The sequence below is a fragment of the Anneissia japonica genome, unplaced genomic scaffold (genome assembly GCF_011630105.1).
Source record: "Anneissia japonica isolate Jap-2015-1 unplaced genomic scaffold, ASM1163010v1 scaffold685_len2926416_cov193, whole genome shotgun sequence".
Lineage (NCBI taxonomy): Eukaryota > Metazoa > Echinodermata > Crinoidea > Comatulida > Comatulidae > Anneissia > Anneissia japonica.
In genome coordinates, this window is record NW_022692922.1 from 602,063 (window position 1) to 618,906 (window position 16,844).

Here is a 16,844-nt window from a genome sequence, read left to right on the forward strand (position 1 = left end):
TTTGAATTTACGCGTAAAGTGGGTCCACACTGATATTGTTCCTGGCTATCCTGGATATGGCATTGTACTTTGTGTATATAAACATAACAAAAATGTTTTCCCTGCTCATTTATGGATTACATAAGGCGATAAGGCGAAACTTTTTTATACCTTGTTTAGCGAACCTGCCAACTGCAGATACTGATGATTTCGAATAAAAAGGAAATTTTATTTTTGGCCAATCAGCGCACCCACTGTCACGAAAAAGTAAAAATTTCAGAACATTTTTTTTCTTATTTTTATTACGCCCTCGTTCTCCGTTTGGATGATTTTGGCAAAACTATTTCTGAATAAGAAAACAAAATTTTATTTTTATTTTCATTCCGCCCTCCTCCGATAATCTTTAAAAAAATAAGTACGAGAAACAAGGAATAAAAAAAGTCTCACCTAAGTAGTGTCCCATTATTCTTTGCATACTTAAATTGGCTGGTAATCAACTTAAGGATATTTGTACTAAAAGGATGAGTTTCCTTTTATGTGTCTCAATGAAAGATGTCTAATCTCAATTTTAATGAACATTTTTTTAATTGAAAGTTTTGAGGTCATTATATTGTTTATATTTCAGTATTATTGGTCTATGTCACATGAAACCTATGAAACATGTTTTACAGTTGCACAAATCATCAAATGTTAATAGTCAATGATTATTAAATGTTCTTAAATAAAAAACAAAAAACAAAAACAAATTTGAAACTGATAATTTGGTTTTGTGCAAGAGTGGAACAGTGAGCGGGGAAGGGGGTTAATCAAGGGCTAGGACCACCCAAAAAAAGATAGGAGAAAAGGAAAGAGAAGATAAGCATGATACTCTAAAACAACCTAATTTTCGATTTAAATCTCATGTACCAGTGGCTATGGTCGCATTGCTAATCAAAAATCCCAAACACCACCACCTCCCACCCACCGCCACCGCTCGGTGCATGGCACGGTGCACGGCTCCTACCCAAATTTTTTTCTCTAGATCTGCCCATGTTGCGTATAAGCGTAACATTCCTCCGTTAAAACAAATTGTATTTTTCATACGCCTCAGTTTTGTTCACCTTTTCTGATGATGGTCAGCAAAGGTGATCACCTTTGCTGACTGAACCAACCAAATCTGTTCAAATCATCTTCAACTGATGTCATCCAATGGTGTGCACCATCTGGTGTTACAAATCTTCTCTTGTATTGTTAAGCAACAATAAATTTTGGCCTTAACAATGGAAAACTTTACATTGATACTTCATTGATTAAGTAATCTTTTAGAAGCCAAATTAAACTATATTCAAAAAACATAAAAAGGTACTCTCCAATAAAGTACTTAACTTTAAACGTCTGAATACTGGAAAAATCTTGCATAGCTCCCCCATAATTTTGCCAAACACCATAAAATGATAAATGCTATTTGGGTCAGAGTTCAAGTTCTCTATTACACATTTAAGAAGCTTATTGTGCAGATGGAGCATGATATCCACAAATTACTGTTAACCTTTTCTTGATGTACATAAATAGCAGTCAGTCAGGGCCTAGCTTCTCTAATGACTCATAAAATATTATCAAAGAAAAACAGTACACCTGTACAGGACACCAAAGGGACAGCACACCTGCAAAGGAGATTTAAAGGGAAAGACATTCTACCTGTGTAATACACTTAAAGGGACAGTGAACCTGTACATACGTATAAGAAACTTACAGTAAACACTTAAAGGTAAAGAAAATTTTAGAAGGAAAGTACACCTGTACAGGAAAATTAAAAGAGTCAGTCTACCTATGCAACAGACTTAAAGGAACAATATACCTATAAAAAAAAAAACCTCAATACAAAGGACTTAAAGGGGCAGTACACATGTACATGATGCTTGAGAAAGCACATCTGCACTAGAGAATTAAATAAACAGAAAGAGACTTTAAGGGACAGTAGAGATGCAGGAGACTTAGATGGACAATAAACCCTGACTTACAACATGCTGTGGCTTAAGCTTAAATTTTGTGTCTCATATACAAATATATAGTCTAGCTTTCTGTTCTGGCATATTTGAATGAGAAGTAGCAAAATATTAAAAACTAAAGCTAAAAAAATTTTGCAAAATACTTATTAATCTAATGTTACCAAAGGTCACAGTTAAGTGTCAAGGGAGTGAAGCTTGCTACACCACATTAAAAACTGCACTGATAAATCAAAAAATTGAGATTTGTCTGAACACATTTAATTCTTTAAAGATACAAGATACTTTTATTATCACTTATTGAAAAATTCACAAGTAAAATTCTTTTTCCTGATGCTTATACAAGTAATAAATATTAATACAGAGGTTAGTGCAAAAGACAAATTATATTTTATACTCAATATATTTATATTTAATATAATAAAATATATATTTATATATTATTTACTTTAATATATTTAATATATTTATATATATATGTTTAATTATACATTCAATATATATTATATAATACATATTATATATTATATTATATGAAGTAAGAAGTAAATTATTATATATTTACAGTATGGTTGTTGACAGAGGATATCACCAATCACAATTTAATTTGTTCAGCCTCTATGTTGTTTACAGGTAGGTCTACCTTTCTATATTTTTTTGATATTTTAACTTTCATACTAATTAAATTAGATTTCACATACACCCAGACATATTGTGGGTAGCGACAGCTATGTAAGATATTGATTGAGGTGCAACTCTCACCAAAACCCTTGGGCCACTGTGATGAAAGTACACATTTGCAGTGGGAAGTGCTAAAAATGCTGTTTACATCACATAGCTTAGCTGCAGTTGACAGATTTGCAAAGGGTGATGAAGGGGTCCATGTGCTACCTGTTTATGGTTACAGAAGGTGAAATATGAAGGTGAAAAGTAGGTTTATGCTGGTCCCTGAGGGCGGTGGATAGGCTCAGGCCAGTATAGGCTGCTAAACAAATCTGCCAACACCTCCTAATATTCGGCAGATGTTCCTACTGCATCAGGATATGTGGTTAGTTTCAGCAAAGATTCTGTTAAAGACTTTTAACAAAGTGTGTGACATTTGTTGGATTTTTTTCATGTTGAATACAAGACATTCTCACCTTTTAAAAAAAATCTGTTAACTGTACTAGAATAAGCAAAGATTGATAGAGACTTATGTACTAAAAAATAAGAGAATCTTTTTTTTCCCCCAGTATAAATTTTTCAAACAAAATATGTGACAACTAAATTGTGACTCAAAAAAGAAACAGTTACATCGTTATTACCCAAAATTCAGTCTGAAACTTGAGACCGATTAAGACAAATTGATACCACTATTTGTGTTGCTGCTAAAACCTGCATCACAAAAAACATTTTTGGCATGGCACAAAACCAATTGGGTGTTTTGAAAATGATTTTTTGGAACACCAAAGGAAGAACAGTACACGTTTTCAAAACATGGATTCTTGGAGTGAGTGAGCAAGTTAGCCAAGATACAAAATAATTTTACTGTCCAAAAATCAGAGATTAGTTTCCACTGACAAGATGTATGCCTAAGGTATTGGATTTTGATGCAAAAAAGATCGAGTTTAAGGCTTGCAAATGCCACTCTACTTTGTGAACGACACTTTGTGCTAATCACCTTGCTCTTTGATTGGAAAGTTGAGCTGTTGGTTCTTCTATGCTATATAATAACATATGTGTGCGAAAAACAAATCACTACTCAAAGAATAAGATGTCTATGTGTACTGAGCACAGGCACCCCACTGCGGCCGACGTGCACCTCCAGTGAAGTAATGCAACATTCCTGTGTTGATCTTCAACAAGGATCATACTGTACACATTTACTCTTTTAAATTTTTTACATTATTTTTATGTATACCAAGACTAAAGATTGAGTTTGCTACATATCTCGCTGACTTGAGTGATAATTTATTACATTACCTGATCTACCGAACCAAATATATGTATCGCAATTACAAGCCACTGTGGAGAAGTCCTCAAAATATGGAAGTACAATTCAAACATATTTTTCCATATTTAGGCCCAAACTTTATGATGAAGGGTGTCTGATACCTGGCATCAAAAGCTCATGTTAAATAAATCAACTGAACTTAGTTTTAAAAATACTGTTTCCTGACCTATATGGCACCATAATGGGACAAACACTCATTGACAGTACTACTTGACACAGATAAGTAAATACTTAAGTCTTGCCTATACTAATTTCCGCCTTCCACCAGAGAGTGCTTGACCATGCATAATCGCAAGTGTACTCTCTAGTTCTTTGCAGTCAGAAATAAGGTTAATTACATAAGTGCCAATGTCAAAAACTGTCTTAACAAGTACTGTAACTGGGGCAGATGCAGGATTTTGCACTAAGGGTGTGAGAGAAAATTTTGAGAATATGGACCTCTTTCGTACCTCAGAAATCTTACCGGCAATTCATATCAACAATACAATACAACAGTTATTTTTCTTCATACAATTTAGAGGGTGCAATTGCAATGTCTGCACACCCCTGCATCTGCACACCCCTGCACCTGCACCCCCTGCATCCCCTTGCATCTGCCCCAGAGTACAATACAAATGTTACAATTTATTATTATTATTATTATTATTATTATTATTATTATTATTATTATTATTATTATTATGTAAACATGCATGAGTGGAGTTGCTGAATACATAACTTAATTGTATTTTCAAAATAACTTGGCCTATATTCAACAATTCTTTTTCGCAATAAATTTAATGTCAGACACTGTGAATATTCGGTGAATATTTCAATGGATGTTTGTGCCCATCATCAGTCAAACTTTCACCTTGTTAAGATTTGTATTCTTACTTTTCTTTTCATTTTTAAGTTCCAAGTCGCCATTATCACTGATTTATTTCCTTTTCAATTTTGTAGTGTGAATCTTCAAAAAATGGAATAATATTTTCAAAATAACTTGGCCTATATTCAACAATCCTTTTTCGCAATCAATTTAATGTCAGACACTGTGAATATTCGGTGAATATTTCAATGGATGTTTGTGCCCATCATCAGTCAAACTTTCATCTTGTTAAGATTTGTATTCTTACTTTTCTTTTCATTTTTAAGTTCCAAGTCGCCATTATCACTGATTTATTTCCTTTTCAATTTTGTAGTGTGAATCTTCAAAAAATGGAATAATTTTTCTTCTGTGTTGTTTGTACATTTATCTTGTGAGGGTTTGAGTTTGTCACATTGAATTTACATGTTCCCAAAAATGTGACTTTTATATTATTCTGCTCATTCTTGATTGTTCATTCTTTGGGAGTGTTTCTTTTAAAGATTTTTCGTACATGTGTTTGTAAATTTGTTTTCCAACGTTACCCGGAATATAATATAATTGTCACTTTTTAAAAATATTTTAGTACTGTAATTAATTTTGTAGGTTAAATGAAGTATTTCTATGTATCGCAACACCTGTAATTGGGAACTTCATTCCTGTTGGTCGGTTAGAAATAAATTGCAAAAAATAAAGTACACATGGGAACACATGCTTAGTTTATTAAAAGCATTAGCAGGATAAAGCAATCTTACTTAAAAGATCAAAAAAGTAGGTCCAGCATTAAGCTATGGACCTTTTTAAAGTGTCAATCAAGCAAAAATATATGACCAATCAGAATACACTGTAAGTATTAGGCCACAGAACATAATGTCCTAGTTTATTGTCGGGTTTATCAAATAAAGGTTAATGCAGAGAGACTTGTTATTTGTTCTTTAATATTATGTTCATCAAAAAATTTGTCAAGCCGGTGTGTCACAATTGCTTTAAAGTAGTACACACAAATGTGAACATTGGATTATAAAATTTATTTTTTGTTCTTTGTCTGCAAAGTATTTTTGTAGCAAAACATTTTTATATACAAAATGCTTTGGAAACCAATATATTTGGGGTTATAAAACCAAACATTTCAGAATATAACAATAAAAAGAAATGTCAGCCATTCTATTTTGCGTGTACATACCATACCGTAGTTTACAAGAATGGTTCAACATTTTTAAAACTTACCTGTAACTGGTGAGTGACAAATATGACAGTTTTGTTTTTTAGTTCTTGGAGGATTAGGTGAGTAAAGAGGTGTTGACCAACATGAACATCCACTGAACTTAACGGATCATCCAATAAGTAGATATCATGATCTGCATACAGTGCCCTCGCTAGGCTCACCCGTTGCTTCTGCCCACCACTCAGGTTCATACCTCGTTCGCCAATCTGTTTAAAGGAAAAATTACACATTTTTATTTGGCATTACTTGGGTCGTAAAAATGAAAAATCTTTAAAAAATGAACAAAATTTTAAGCTACATATTTCTATACTAGCAATTTATAACTTTAACCTTTTACTTACTTCAATTTTATAACCATCTTTCTAATATTCCTTTTAATTTTTATTATAAATCTGTACAACATGCCACATACATTTATTTCAACCAAATTTTGTCAGTTTGTAAGTGATAGCAGCTTAGCTCTGTTGGCCAAACAGGTGGTAGCCCCAGTTCAACTCTCATCGCTAGTGGGAGACCTACTCATCGCGTTGAACAGTACTGTATTGTAATTTTTTAGAGTTAATGGTAAGCAAATTTAGAAAAAAAAAGCAAACAAATATTGCTAAAAATATTATAGACCTACTAAAAAAATTTAGTTGCCAAAATAAAAGATATTGAATACAGGTTTAAAGGTAGACTGAAGCTTTTTATCATGCACTGGTTAAAATTTTAGTTGAGTCAACTTTCAATTGTACAATGCTGTGAAATGGACAATAAAGTAATATTGTGTTAAATAAAATTTAATATATTGTTATTTTATTATTTTATCTTACACATCCTTATCAATTATTACAGGATGTAATGATGCTTTTAGTCTCTAAGGCTTAGGATGTGTGGTTGCTTTATTTTTCAGTCATAAGAAATGTCAGGATTTGAACCTAGGAGCCTAAGATTGGAATGCAACAAAAATGCTACTTTACCACTTAATGTGCTTGAATTGTTGAGTGATTTATGACTAAATTAGGTTCATAAACATTTTACAGTAAGGCATAAAGTTTAAAAGTTCTATTGTTTAAAGTTTACATCTTGGTAATAATACTTTAAAACTAACTTGTAAATCAAGTATATGTACTTATATTTATTTATGAATGTCATTAAATGTATAAAAAAAAGGTTGGCAGGGCATATTAGTTCATCCCAAATTTCCTCTGTTATCAAAGGTAAAGAAGGATACTGGATCGAAAGGGCTAAGGCTACCACAATTGTAGATATAGTATGCAACACATGAGGGTATTGGTTAAGTTATTTATTATTATTTATTATCATTAGCTAAAAATATACGCACTGGAATGTTTTAGCTGACAAGTTCACTACTAAGTATGTTGGAAAGTGTGTATTCATTATTATGGTCCCTAGAAGTTCACTGTGTGAACAAAGTCCATGGTTTTTTCAATTACAGTTTGCTAGTCTGTAAAGTACAGGCTATAGTTTTACAGATGTAGATATTGTTTCGATTTTTGTTTTGTTTTGTTTTTTTTTAAATTATGTATTGAAAACTAACTGTGACTATCAGAAAACTATATTATTTAAGTTTTATGTTTCCATATTTTTTCCAATTAATTTTCATTTGTGTGGTTAGATCTTCTAGCAAATTACTGAAGCTGAAATCTTTGATGATAGAGCCAAAATGATGCACTTTATCAAAAACACCAAGCAGATAAGAAATATAACAAAAGATTTTATAGTTTACATGTTTTAGGTTGAACCTTCATTAGTACCGTATCAAAATTAAAAAAGAAAATCCAAGACATTTCCAAGTGAGGACTTATATTAATTGCATATGGCATGTACATGTAATGTAAACAGGATATCTGATTTTCTTATAAATATTAAATAAATTTTAAAAAATGCTATTATTCAAAAATTACAATTGTTTCATCTCCATTTGACAAGGACTTGAGATCTTCCAAAAGGCAGCAGGCAAAAAGTGCTCTCTTGTAGCGTTCTTCGTTAAAAGGTTCTCCGAAAAGGATGTTCTCACGGACTGTTGCATTGATAATCCAGGATTGTTGTGCAGCATATGCAAAAGAACCGTCTGTAGCAATACTGCCTTTGGTGCGTACCATGTGGTTCAAAATGGCAGACAATAATGAACTTTTACCTGTTCCTACACTACCACAGACACCTAGAAGACAACCCTGTGGAAGATGATTAGAAGTACACTTAACAGGGATATTATTAAGACAGGACATAAAAGATGTATTTTAATTATTTAAGATTATGATGTAAAAAGGGAGCACCAGTTTAGGTTAGTTTTTTACATTTTTACTGAACATATATAATCTAAATAAATGCAATTTTTAGTCAATAGTTTCAAAATGAATATTAATGAGCAGAAATTAATGCAGTCCTACCCACCAAATATAAATTAATTTGCATATTATATAATACTGATAAGAATGTTATTTTTTAATTGTTTTATTTTATTAATTATTTTAATGAAAACAAAAACTATACTTTTCTGTATTTTACAAGAAATATAGTTTTACAAACAACTTACTTTTTCTATTTCAAGATTTATATCAAATAATGTTTCTGTTAAGTTGTCTTTTGAACCACATTTTATAAATGGTTCACACTGACTGCCATGATTAGCAATTGTATCTTTTGAAATCTCCTTAATCATCAGACCGTCTCCATTTGTAAAATGATCACCATTCTTTAAATCGTCCATCTCCCGGTCGACTAATTTTGATTTTTTCTTTGTTTTCTTCTTGCCTACTAATTCCTCTTTAACTTTACTGCTTTCAAATGGAAATGTGTTCTTGTTCCAACAAAATGTTGCTTTTGATATTGCAATTGCGATGTTGTTATTTTCAGGCTTCTTAAATTCTTCTTGAATATCTTCTAACAATAAAATTTCCTGCGAGACAATAATAAAGATAAAACAATATGATCAAGTTAAAAAAAAAAAATTAGTCAACTAAGGGTCAAAGTAGTATTGAAACACAGTGTAACAACATTCTTAAATATTCTTTAATTGCTGAAATTGAATACCATTTGATTTGATAACAACTTAAGATTTACATTTCGGAAAAAGCTTCCAAATCGGTATTTTTCACGGCAATTACACTTCTATTAATCAATCAAACGTCATATCAAGCGTTTTTTATTACGCTCGTTAGCTTGTAGTAATTAGAAGAGTACGTGTCTATGGAGACATGTCCGTGTGCATGTGCAGTCGTGATAATGTGCAGCAGCACGGTAGTACAGCACGTATCAATATCTTAACCGTAAGTCCATGCTCAATGCGCATCATAAGTGCATATTAAATTATGATGCTCGTTCAATTTCTCAGGCCATATGGCCATACAATTTTAGGAAATTCTAATTTACTGAAAGAAACATAGTACAGCATAATGTAGATAATTCAACAGTGTAAAGTCTTCAAATTTGATGCACATGTCAGCGATATTGGCAGATTCTTCTCTCATTATAGATAATATCTAATGGCCTGTCAAAATCAAAATACTTCCAGCGTTTCATATCTTACTTATTGTATTAGAATTTTTTATTAGAATATTTTGATATAATTATTGACTAATTCTGTTATTGTAACACTTATGATATAGTGTCTGTGGTAAAATAATAATAAAAAAGAAGAAAAAAATCAATTCAAATATTCACTTTCTCATCTAAAGGATTAAATATATTTCTTGATTTCAATGAGATAGTTCAGTTTTCTCTTAAGTATTACTTTTGAATTTAAAATATGTTGATTTTCAATTCTATGTAAAAACTGTAGAAATGTTCTATGTGTGTACATTCATTATTAATAGTTTAAATTGTTAATAGAAATCTAATTTCAAACTTTCTCAAAGAGTTTCATCCGGATCCATAACATAGTAGCAAAAAAATATAGTGATGAAAGAAAGTGGCCGTAGCAGTTGCTGAAACTGTTGCTAAGGTAAATCTTAATTTTAATAGAGTAAAGGAGATGGTAATTTATTTTATAGAAAAAAAAAGTATCAATAATCGTTAACCAGTTCTTTCAATACTGTATTATTATTTGTTATTCTTCTTACTCTAATTCTTTTTGCTGCAATAGATGCCTCTCCTATTCCTTTGATAGCGTAGGGCGTCGACATCAGGGTCACCCTCATTGAGTTCAGGCAAGCAACATACGTAAACGCCTACAGTATTGGTAAAGAGAAAAAATGGTGAAAAGTTATGGTTTCAATCAAAATTTTTTCAGTAATCTTGTAGACGTGTGACTTCCTTAAGTTTGTATTTAACAAACACTGAGAGTTAAATTAAGAGAGTCGGATCATAGCGCAGGAACATTTCTAAGAAAGGTGATGATTAGATATTAAAGCTTAGAACATTAAGATGATGGACAACATGTGGTTAATGTATGAGTTGCAGATTAGTGGCAGTTATGATGTTCTTCTAAATTAAGAAAAGTTCACCAATTCAATCCTTGCAAATGCAAGTACAGTATTTCTCTGACAAAAACAACTCTCATTCCATTCCAAGGTGGTGCCCAATGAAATTGCTCCAGTGGGGTTTAGAGGAAAATCCTGAGGAATCAAACAATTTAACCATTACTTTCATGAATGGAAAGAAGGGGGTTCAGTTTTTTTAGAGGGGTAGGAGATATTTACACAAAAAGACAAAAAGGAGGTTAGTGCAAACACCACAGAAACCACCTTAGGTATGGGCCTACCTTCACAAGCCAGAACACCCTTCACTAGACTTGTGTTTGTGAACCCTCTGCAATGGGGAGTGTATATAAAGTGCATGATATTCATTTGTATAAATGAAGTTTGAAATGAAACAAATCAAAATACCTCTTCTGAAACAAGCACACATCTTCACCTATAAGTGTACATTACACTTGTTATCATGGTAATTAATATTCAGTTTGTGTAGTAATTCCCAATATTTATTAAGATTATTCACTATAATCAATCGATTGAAATTCAGTGTAGAGATATTTGTGAAGCCAGAGGAGAAAATTCAACTTGTTATGAGTTAACCTGTAGGGCCTAATATCACTGCAGTCGAGTTAATTGTCATAATGCGTGATCAACACCAGTAGGCTATGCATGATCGGGGTTCACTAGTTCAGGATATGGTTAGGATAGTGCTTGCTTAAATGGGATTGTTAATTCAAGAAAGTCTTAAGTATACTGTTTACATGGAAGGACCCTTGTCACGATGATCGCTCCTGATTCTTTAAATCCCTTAAGGACGAAAGTACAGCGAGTGAGTGTTAACTGCTCAGTGAACTATGCAGTCTTAATGGTTTCTTCACTAGGGGCTAACAAGTATTCATCTATTTATGATGCTCTGTATTTTTATATTTTTTATTCAACATGAAATGTGACATTCGGGCTGTTATATTCATTGGGAATACTAATTTTTAAATTTGTTATCAGAAAATTGACTAAAAAGGTTTTTTACATACATTTGTACAATGGAAGAGAAAGATGGAGGAGTATGAACTATTACATAAACCTGTAATGCCATATATTTAAATTCAGAAACTTCTGACATTTACACAAGATATGAAAGCTAATATTTATCGAGTGCCAATATCACTACCAAAGTAAAAATGAAATGCACTAGGTAATTCTAGTTTTTAAAAAAATAACAAAAGAATGAGATCTTATGATGTTGAGGTAAAGAATTTTAAGAAAAGACAGCCATTTAAAAAAAAATAAATATTAAACAATAATGCTTTGGTTACATGTGTATATAACTATATAAAAACAATAATTAAACAATACTGCTTTGATTACATGTGTACATAACTATATAAAAACAATATTTAAACAACAATGCTTTGATTACATGTGCATATAACTATATGAAAACAATAATTAAACAATAATGCTTTTATTACACGTGTATAACTATATGAAAGCAATAATTAAATAATAATGCTTTGGTTACATGTGTATATAACTATATGAACACAATAATTAAACAATAATGCTTTGATTACATGTGTATCTGCGTATACTTATATGGGGAGCAACATTGCCTCGATGGAATAATTGGTATTTGGATTTTGCTGAAAATTCTTCTGGGAATTATTTGGATCTTGTTGGTTTAATTGTCTATATGCCTTGAGCACCTTTGGTGGAGATGTGCGCTTTATAAATCTTTATTATTATTATTATTATTATGTGTATATAACTATATGAAAACAATAATTAAACAATAATGCTTTGATTACATGTGTATGTAACTATATGAAAACAATAAGAAAAGAATAATGCTTTGATTACATGTGTATATATATATATATATATATATATATAAACTAAAATCAACAGCACAACAACTCAAGATTGAGCATAGTTTTAGGTTATATGCTACTTCAAACTTTTTGACACTTTTTGATTACAATCCAACATTTTTTGGAATAGTAGGCCTAATGGAAAAAAAACAAAGTATAAATAAGAACTCACCTGTGCAGCAGTGAGGCTATCACCTAATAAGGTGTGTACCAGTATTGTGACTACTGTTGCTATGATTGGAACCAAAGGGGATAGGGACAGGTTTAGACTCTGGACAATCGCTGCCTTCTCCAGAAAGCTCTTCTCATTCGAACGTACCTCTAGAAACAATTAATCACCATACAAAATTATTTCTTAAAAAAATATAATGGATAACAACAGACACATTTAAACTACATACTGTAATTATAAATATCTATATTACTTGATCTAAAATCATTAACTGCGATTAAAACTTACAAAGAGAAACATTTTCCATTAACCAGACACAAGAATAAATTGTTCCTACCAGTATATATTTAATCAATTTAAATATTTTTATAGAAAAACAAGATTAATGGCAATCAAATATATAATCTGGTTACATAAAAGAAACATTTCATTTTTAATATCATAGAAATATAAATCTTGATTTCATTAAAGAGCAATTACAACTCTTGCATTTGTTTATGTAAATATTGATATTTTATACCTCAATGAGAGGTATTTATATTAAAGAGTTCTGTTCAAATCATATTTCAAGGCCATAGTGAAGCCCAGCTTATAAGTAATTATAAACAATCCCACGAGGACATCATTAAAAAAAGAAACAAAATCTGACATTTGTTTATGTAAATGTTAGTATAATACCCCAAAGAGAAAGCTATTTATATTAAATAATAATTTTTTATTTGTAACATCAATAGCAACGCTTCCATTGCAATCGAAAAAATTTCAAGGCCATGGGGAAAGCCCAGATGACAGGTTATAAACAACTCCCCGAAGGACTTGGTAACTTTTTTTCAGTATCACTGTTACTGAACATCAGCGAGTTTGACTTGTTAGATGAACGAGAAGCCATAAGGGACGTAGTATCCATTGCATATTCATCATGCTGTCAATGTCGTTCTGCTAAGATGTATTAACATGATTGTAGGAACGGCAAGATGTGAAGAAGGGTCACCTAGTGGCCCTGGGCCATTGCTAATGAAACCTGGGGCCTTGAAACGCTAGCTCACTACTCTTAATAATATAATATCCACTTTATTAATAATACGTCTTTGGAGAAGCATGATATGCCTACTTGATATTAGCTACATACAAGACACGACAGTTAATAATGTAACAATAAAAACTAGAAATATTTACTATAATACGAGAAGCTTTATTGCAATTTTATTATATAAAATTGATGTTGAACAATAGACCAAGAAAACACAGTACAATAACATCACAAAAAAGGACATGAAACGCAAAATAAATAAAAAATTTCATGAAATAAAACAAAGTAAAAAAATTTTGAAAAGTTAAAAAATAAAGCAAAAAAGGGATTAGGCCTAAGAGAGAATAGAATTACATTAGAACCTCGTTTTTACGTACCCCAGATATACGAACCCTCGGTTTTACGTACGCCTCGTATCGACGATGACGTCATCAAAAACCCCAAAAATATTCAAAACAAACGGCCCTTTTCAGAACAACCATAAGTAAAAAGACTATTACAATAAACTATAACCATACACAAACCATAATGCAACGTATTTTCATTAAACTGCAACGCTGATTGAGCCTAATACCGGGTTGTTATAATTTAAAACCATGTGAACTGAGTGAGATGAGCAACTACCGATGGTGCTCAAAATAATTTATTTCCTTCTTAACTTCGTGTGGCAAACCATGGAAGAACTCATCTGGTCGAATTTTCTACACGAAGCTGGGTAGACATAGTTTCGTACACGAATGCTAATTGGTTGGCTCGCCCAGTGCATAGCACATGGTTGCTGTTTCACGTACACGAACGCTAATTGGTTGGCTCGCCCAGTGCAGCACACATGGTTTTCGTTTGTCTCAACAGGCCCAGACAACACCACAGCTCTGTTGTTTAGAATAGGAATGAAGGGGAATTCCCAAGTTATACCTTTGTCGTATAGCTTATCTTACAATATTTTCATTTTCTTTATTTTAGTTAAATAAAAGATATAAAGTGATGAATTAATACACTAGACATGGTTTTATTTGAACACTTTATTATGACATCGTAAAGTGATGAATAAAAACACTAAACACATATAGTTTTATTTGTAGGCCTAGAGGGTAGGTCTAGCTTAGGTAACATCCTTCGTTCGTATGTTTATTGAGCGTTACGTATGTATTAGGTCAAAGGTTACCACAAATTTAACCCAACCTCTATTTTACGAATCCCCCGATTTACGTACGCCTTCCGGTCCCGTACGTAAAATCGAGGTTCTACTGTAGATATATTTACAATTTTATATACAATTTAGAAACATTAAAGCAAAATATGCACATATCAGCGATTCTAAGTAAAAAAATTTAAAAGGTATAAAAATAAAACTAACTAAATCCTACTAAAGTTTTTTTGATATATTGTTAACAAATTGAAAATGCAAATACCATTGAAATCCCATACCTGAGATTGTCTTCAAAAACGGTATCTCCCATGCATACATTTTGATGAGTTTTATATTGGTTATTATCTCGTCCATCTTACTAACACGTTTGTCAGTGATGGCAACCGCACTTTCTCGCAGGTTGAAAACTATCTTGAAAATGACCATCTAAATAGAAAATTGACAAAGATGGAATTTATTGCCATCAGTTCATGAAATTACATGTGCCTCTTCAAAATTAAATACATACATAAATCTAAATAAAAAAAAGTAAAATATATTTTTAAAGACCAACTGTCAAATTCAATGTGTGTTCAATGTATAATTTAAAAAATCAATTAATTAGGCTAGTATTTGTTTAATACTGGTAAGTTTTATCCATAATCTGTATCGTATCATAAATCCTATCCCTTTATACTTCAGCAAAAAAACGAAAATACTTTGGTTGACATAGATAACTAAGTATTAAAAACAGTTATCAGTGGACCTATTACTTTTCGGTTTAATAGTGTGGCAGAGGAAGTAAAGATTTAGATTAAAGATTTATTGATCAATTACATAAAAAATACATGAAATTTGTTAAAATACATAAATATTAAAAAGTTATATAAAATGGACTTAACTAACAGTTGATAAAAACCAAATAAAAATATTAAAAATATACAGTATATAAAAATAAAATTGCAATTTATTCAACAATCTTTTGAGATGTAAGCCTGAGGACGAAAATGAAACCCTCTGTCAAAACGATATATATAAATATATATATATATTCAATATATAAAAATCCAAACTACAATGTAATCAAATATACCATAAAAAATTCATTTTTCTTTTTTTTTCTGAACTTCTTTAATAGGAAATCGATACATGTTATATTGAATGATGAAATTGGTAACATAGTAAAATCTCATTCAAATGCATCATTCATGTTTCCAATTAAAACACTTAATGGCTCATTTAAAAGATTGAATAAGTTAATAACTTTTAATGAAACACACATTGAAACACTCCTGAAATTGAATGGTTTCAATCTGTATCTCGTTGAAAGTTGTTAACTTATTCGATACTTTTGAATGAGCTATTCAATATATATGTTGAATGAATACTTAAGCACGTATGACCTAAACTATTTAATTACAGGAATCCTGATGAACAAGAAGATGGTCTAAATTAAAACAATACAAAAGCAACCATAAATTTTGTACTACCGGAAAAATTAGATATATAAGATACAACATTCCTCTATTTCCTGGGAATTATTTTCTTCTAAAATGATAATGATAGCAATACAAAAAGTGATATGTAAACAGGCCTTGGGCAGTTGCACCCAGGAGACACTAATCCATTAATATACTTTAATTGATCTCGTATATTCAAAATTTTATCTAATCTCTGAAATCTTCCACACACATCAACAGAAGGTTTGAAGTCATCTGTCATCATACCATAGCCTATAACCACATCCATGCAAAACAAAATGATACTCTAAAAACTAACACTAGGCATAAACTGGCTGATCCAACCTTTCACTAAGGTTGATTGCTAATGTCAAATGCCAAAGCTATTGGGCCTGTCATGTGCAAATATCCCCAACACACTTGCCAGTTTTTCCCCAGACAAGGAAATAGAATCACTCGCCAGTCCACACCAGTATGGGGAAGGGGCCTCCCAGTTGTAACATCATTTCCAATTACTTCCTTCCACTAAACAGAAGCCATACATCGCAAGGGACACTCATATTTGAAATCTTTACGAGACGACGCCAATTGTGCTTTTGCTGCGAACACTTCAAATCAACAAATTATGTACACTGCATGCAAACATGTAACGTTGTATGTTAAGCTATATTGATTTCAGAAACATAAATCCAGAGGAAAGTAAAGGTCTGGGGGGTAGTTGCCCTCGTGTTATGAGTATCAAAT

The 16,844-nt window shown here is 31.6% G+C and overlaps 1 protein-coding gene across 1 annotated transcript in view; it reads right to left on the minus strand.

Annotated features, from left to right (window-relative positions):
• LOC117100497 (multidrug resistance-associated protein 5-like) overlaps window positions 1-15,116 on the minus strand; it is a 36,065-nt gene extending 20,949 nt beyond the window's left edge. Inside the window, exons 1-6 of the mRNA XM_033240213.1 lie at window positions 14,940-15,116; window positions 12,482-12,630; window positions 10,088-10,195; window positions 8,563-8,925; window positions 7,931-8,200; window positions 6,026-6,229 (exon numbers count right to left, since the gene is read on the minus strand). Of these exons, the coding sequence (XP_033096104.1) occupies window positions 6,026-6,229; window positions 7,931-8,200; window positions 8,563-8,925; window positions 10,088-10,195; window positions 12,482-12,630; window positions 14,940-15,087 (1,242 nt within the window). The 5' untranslated portion in view covers window positions 15,088-15,116. The remainder of the gene's footprint in view (window positions 1-6,025; window positions 6,230-7,930; window positions 8,201-8,562; window positions 8,926-10,087; window positions 10,196-12,481; window positions 12,631-14,939) is intronic.
• Window positions 15,117-16,844: the final 1,728 nt, after the last annotated feature.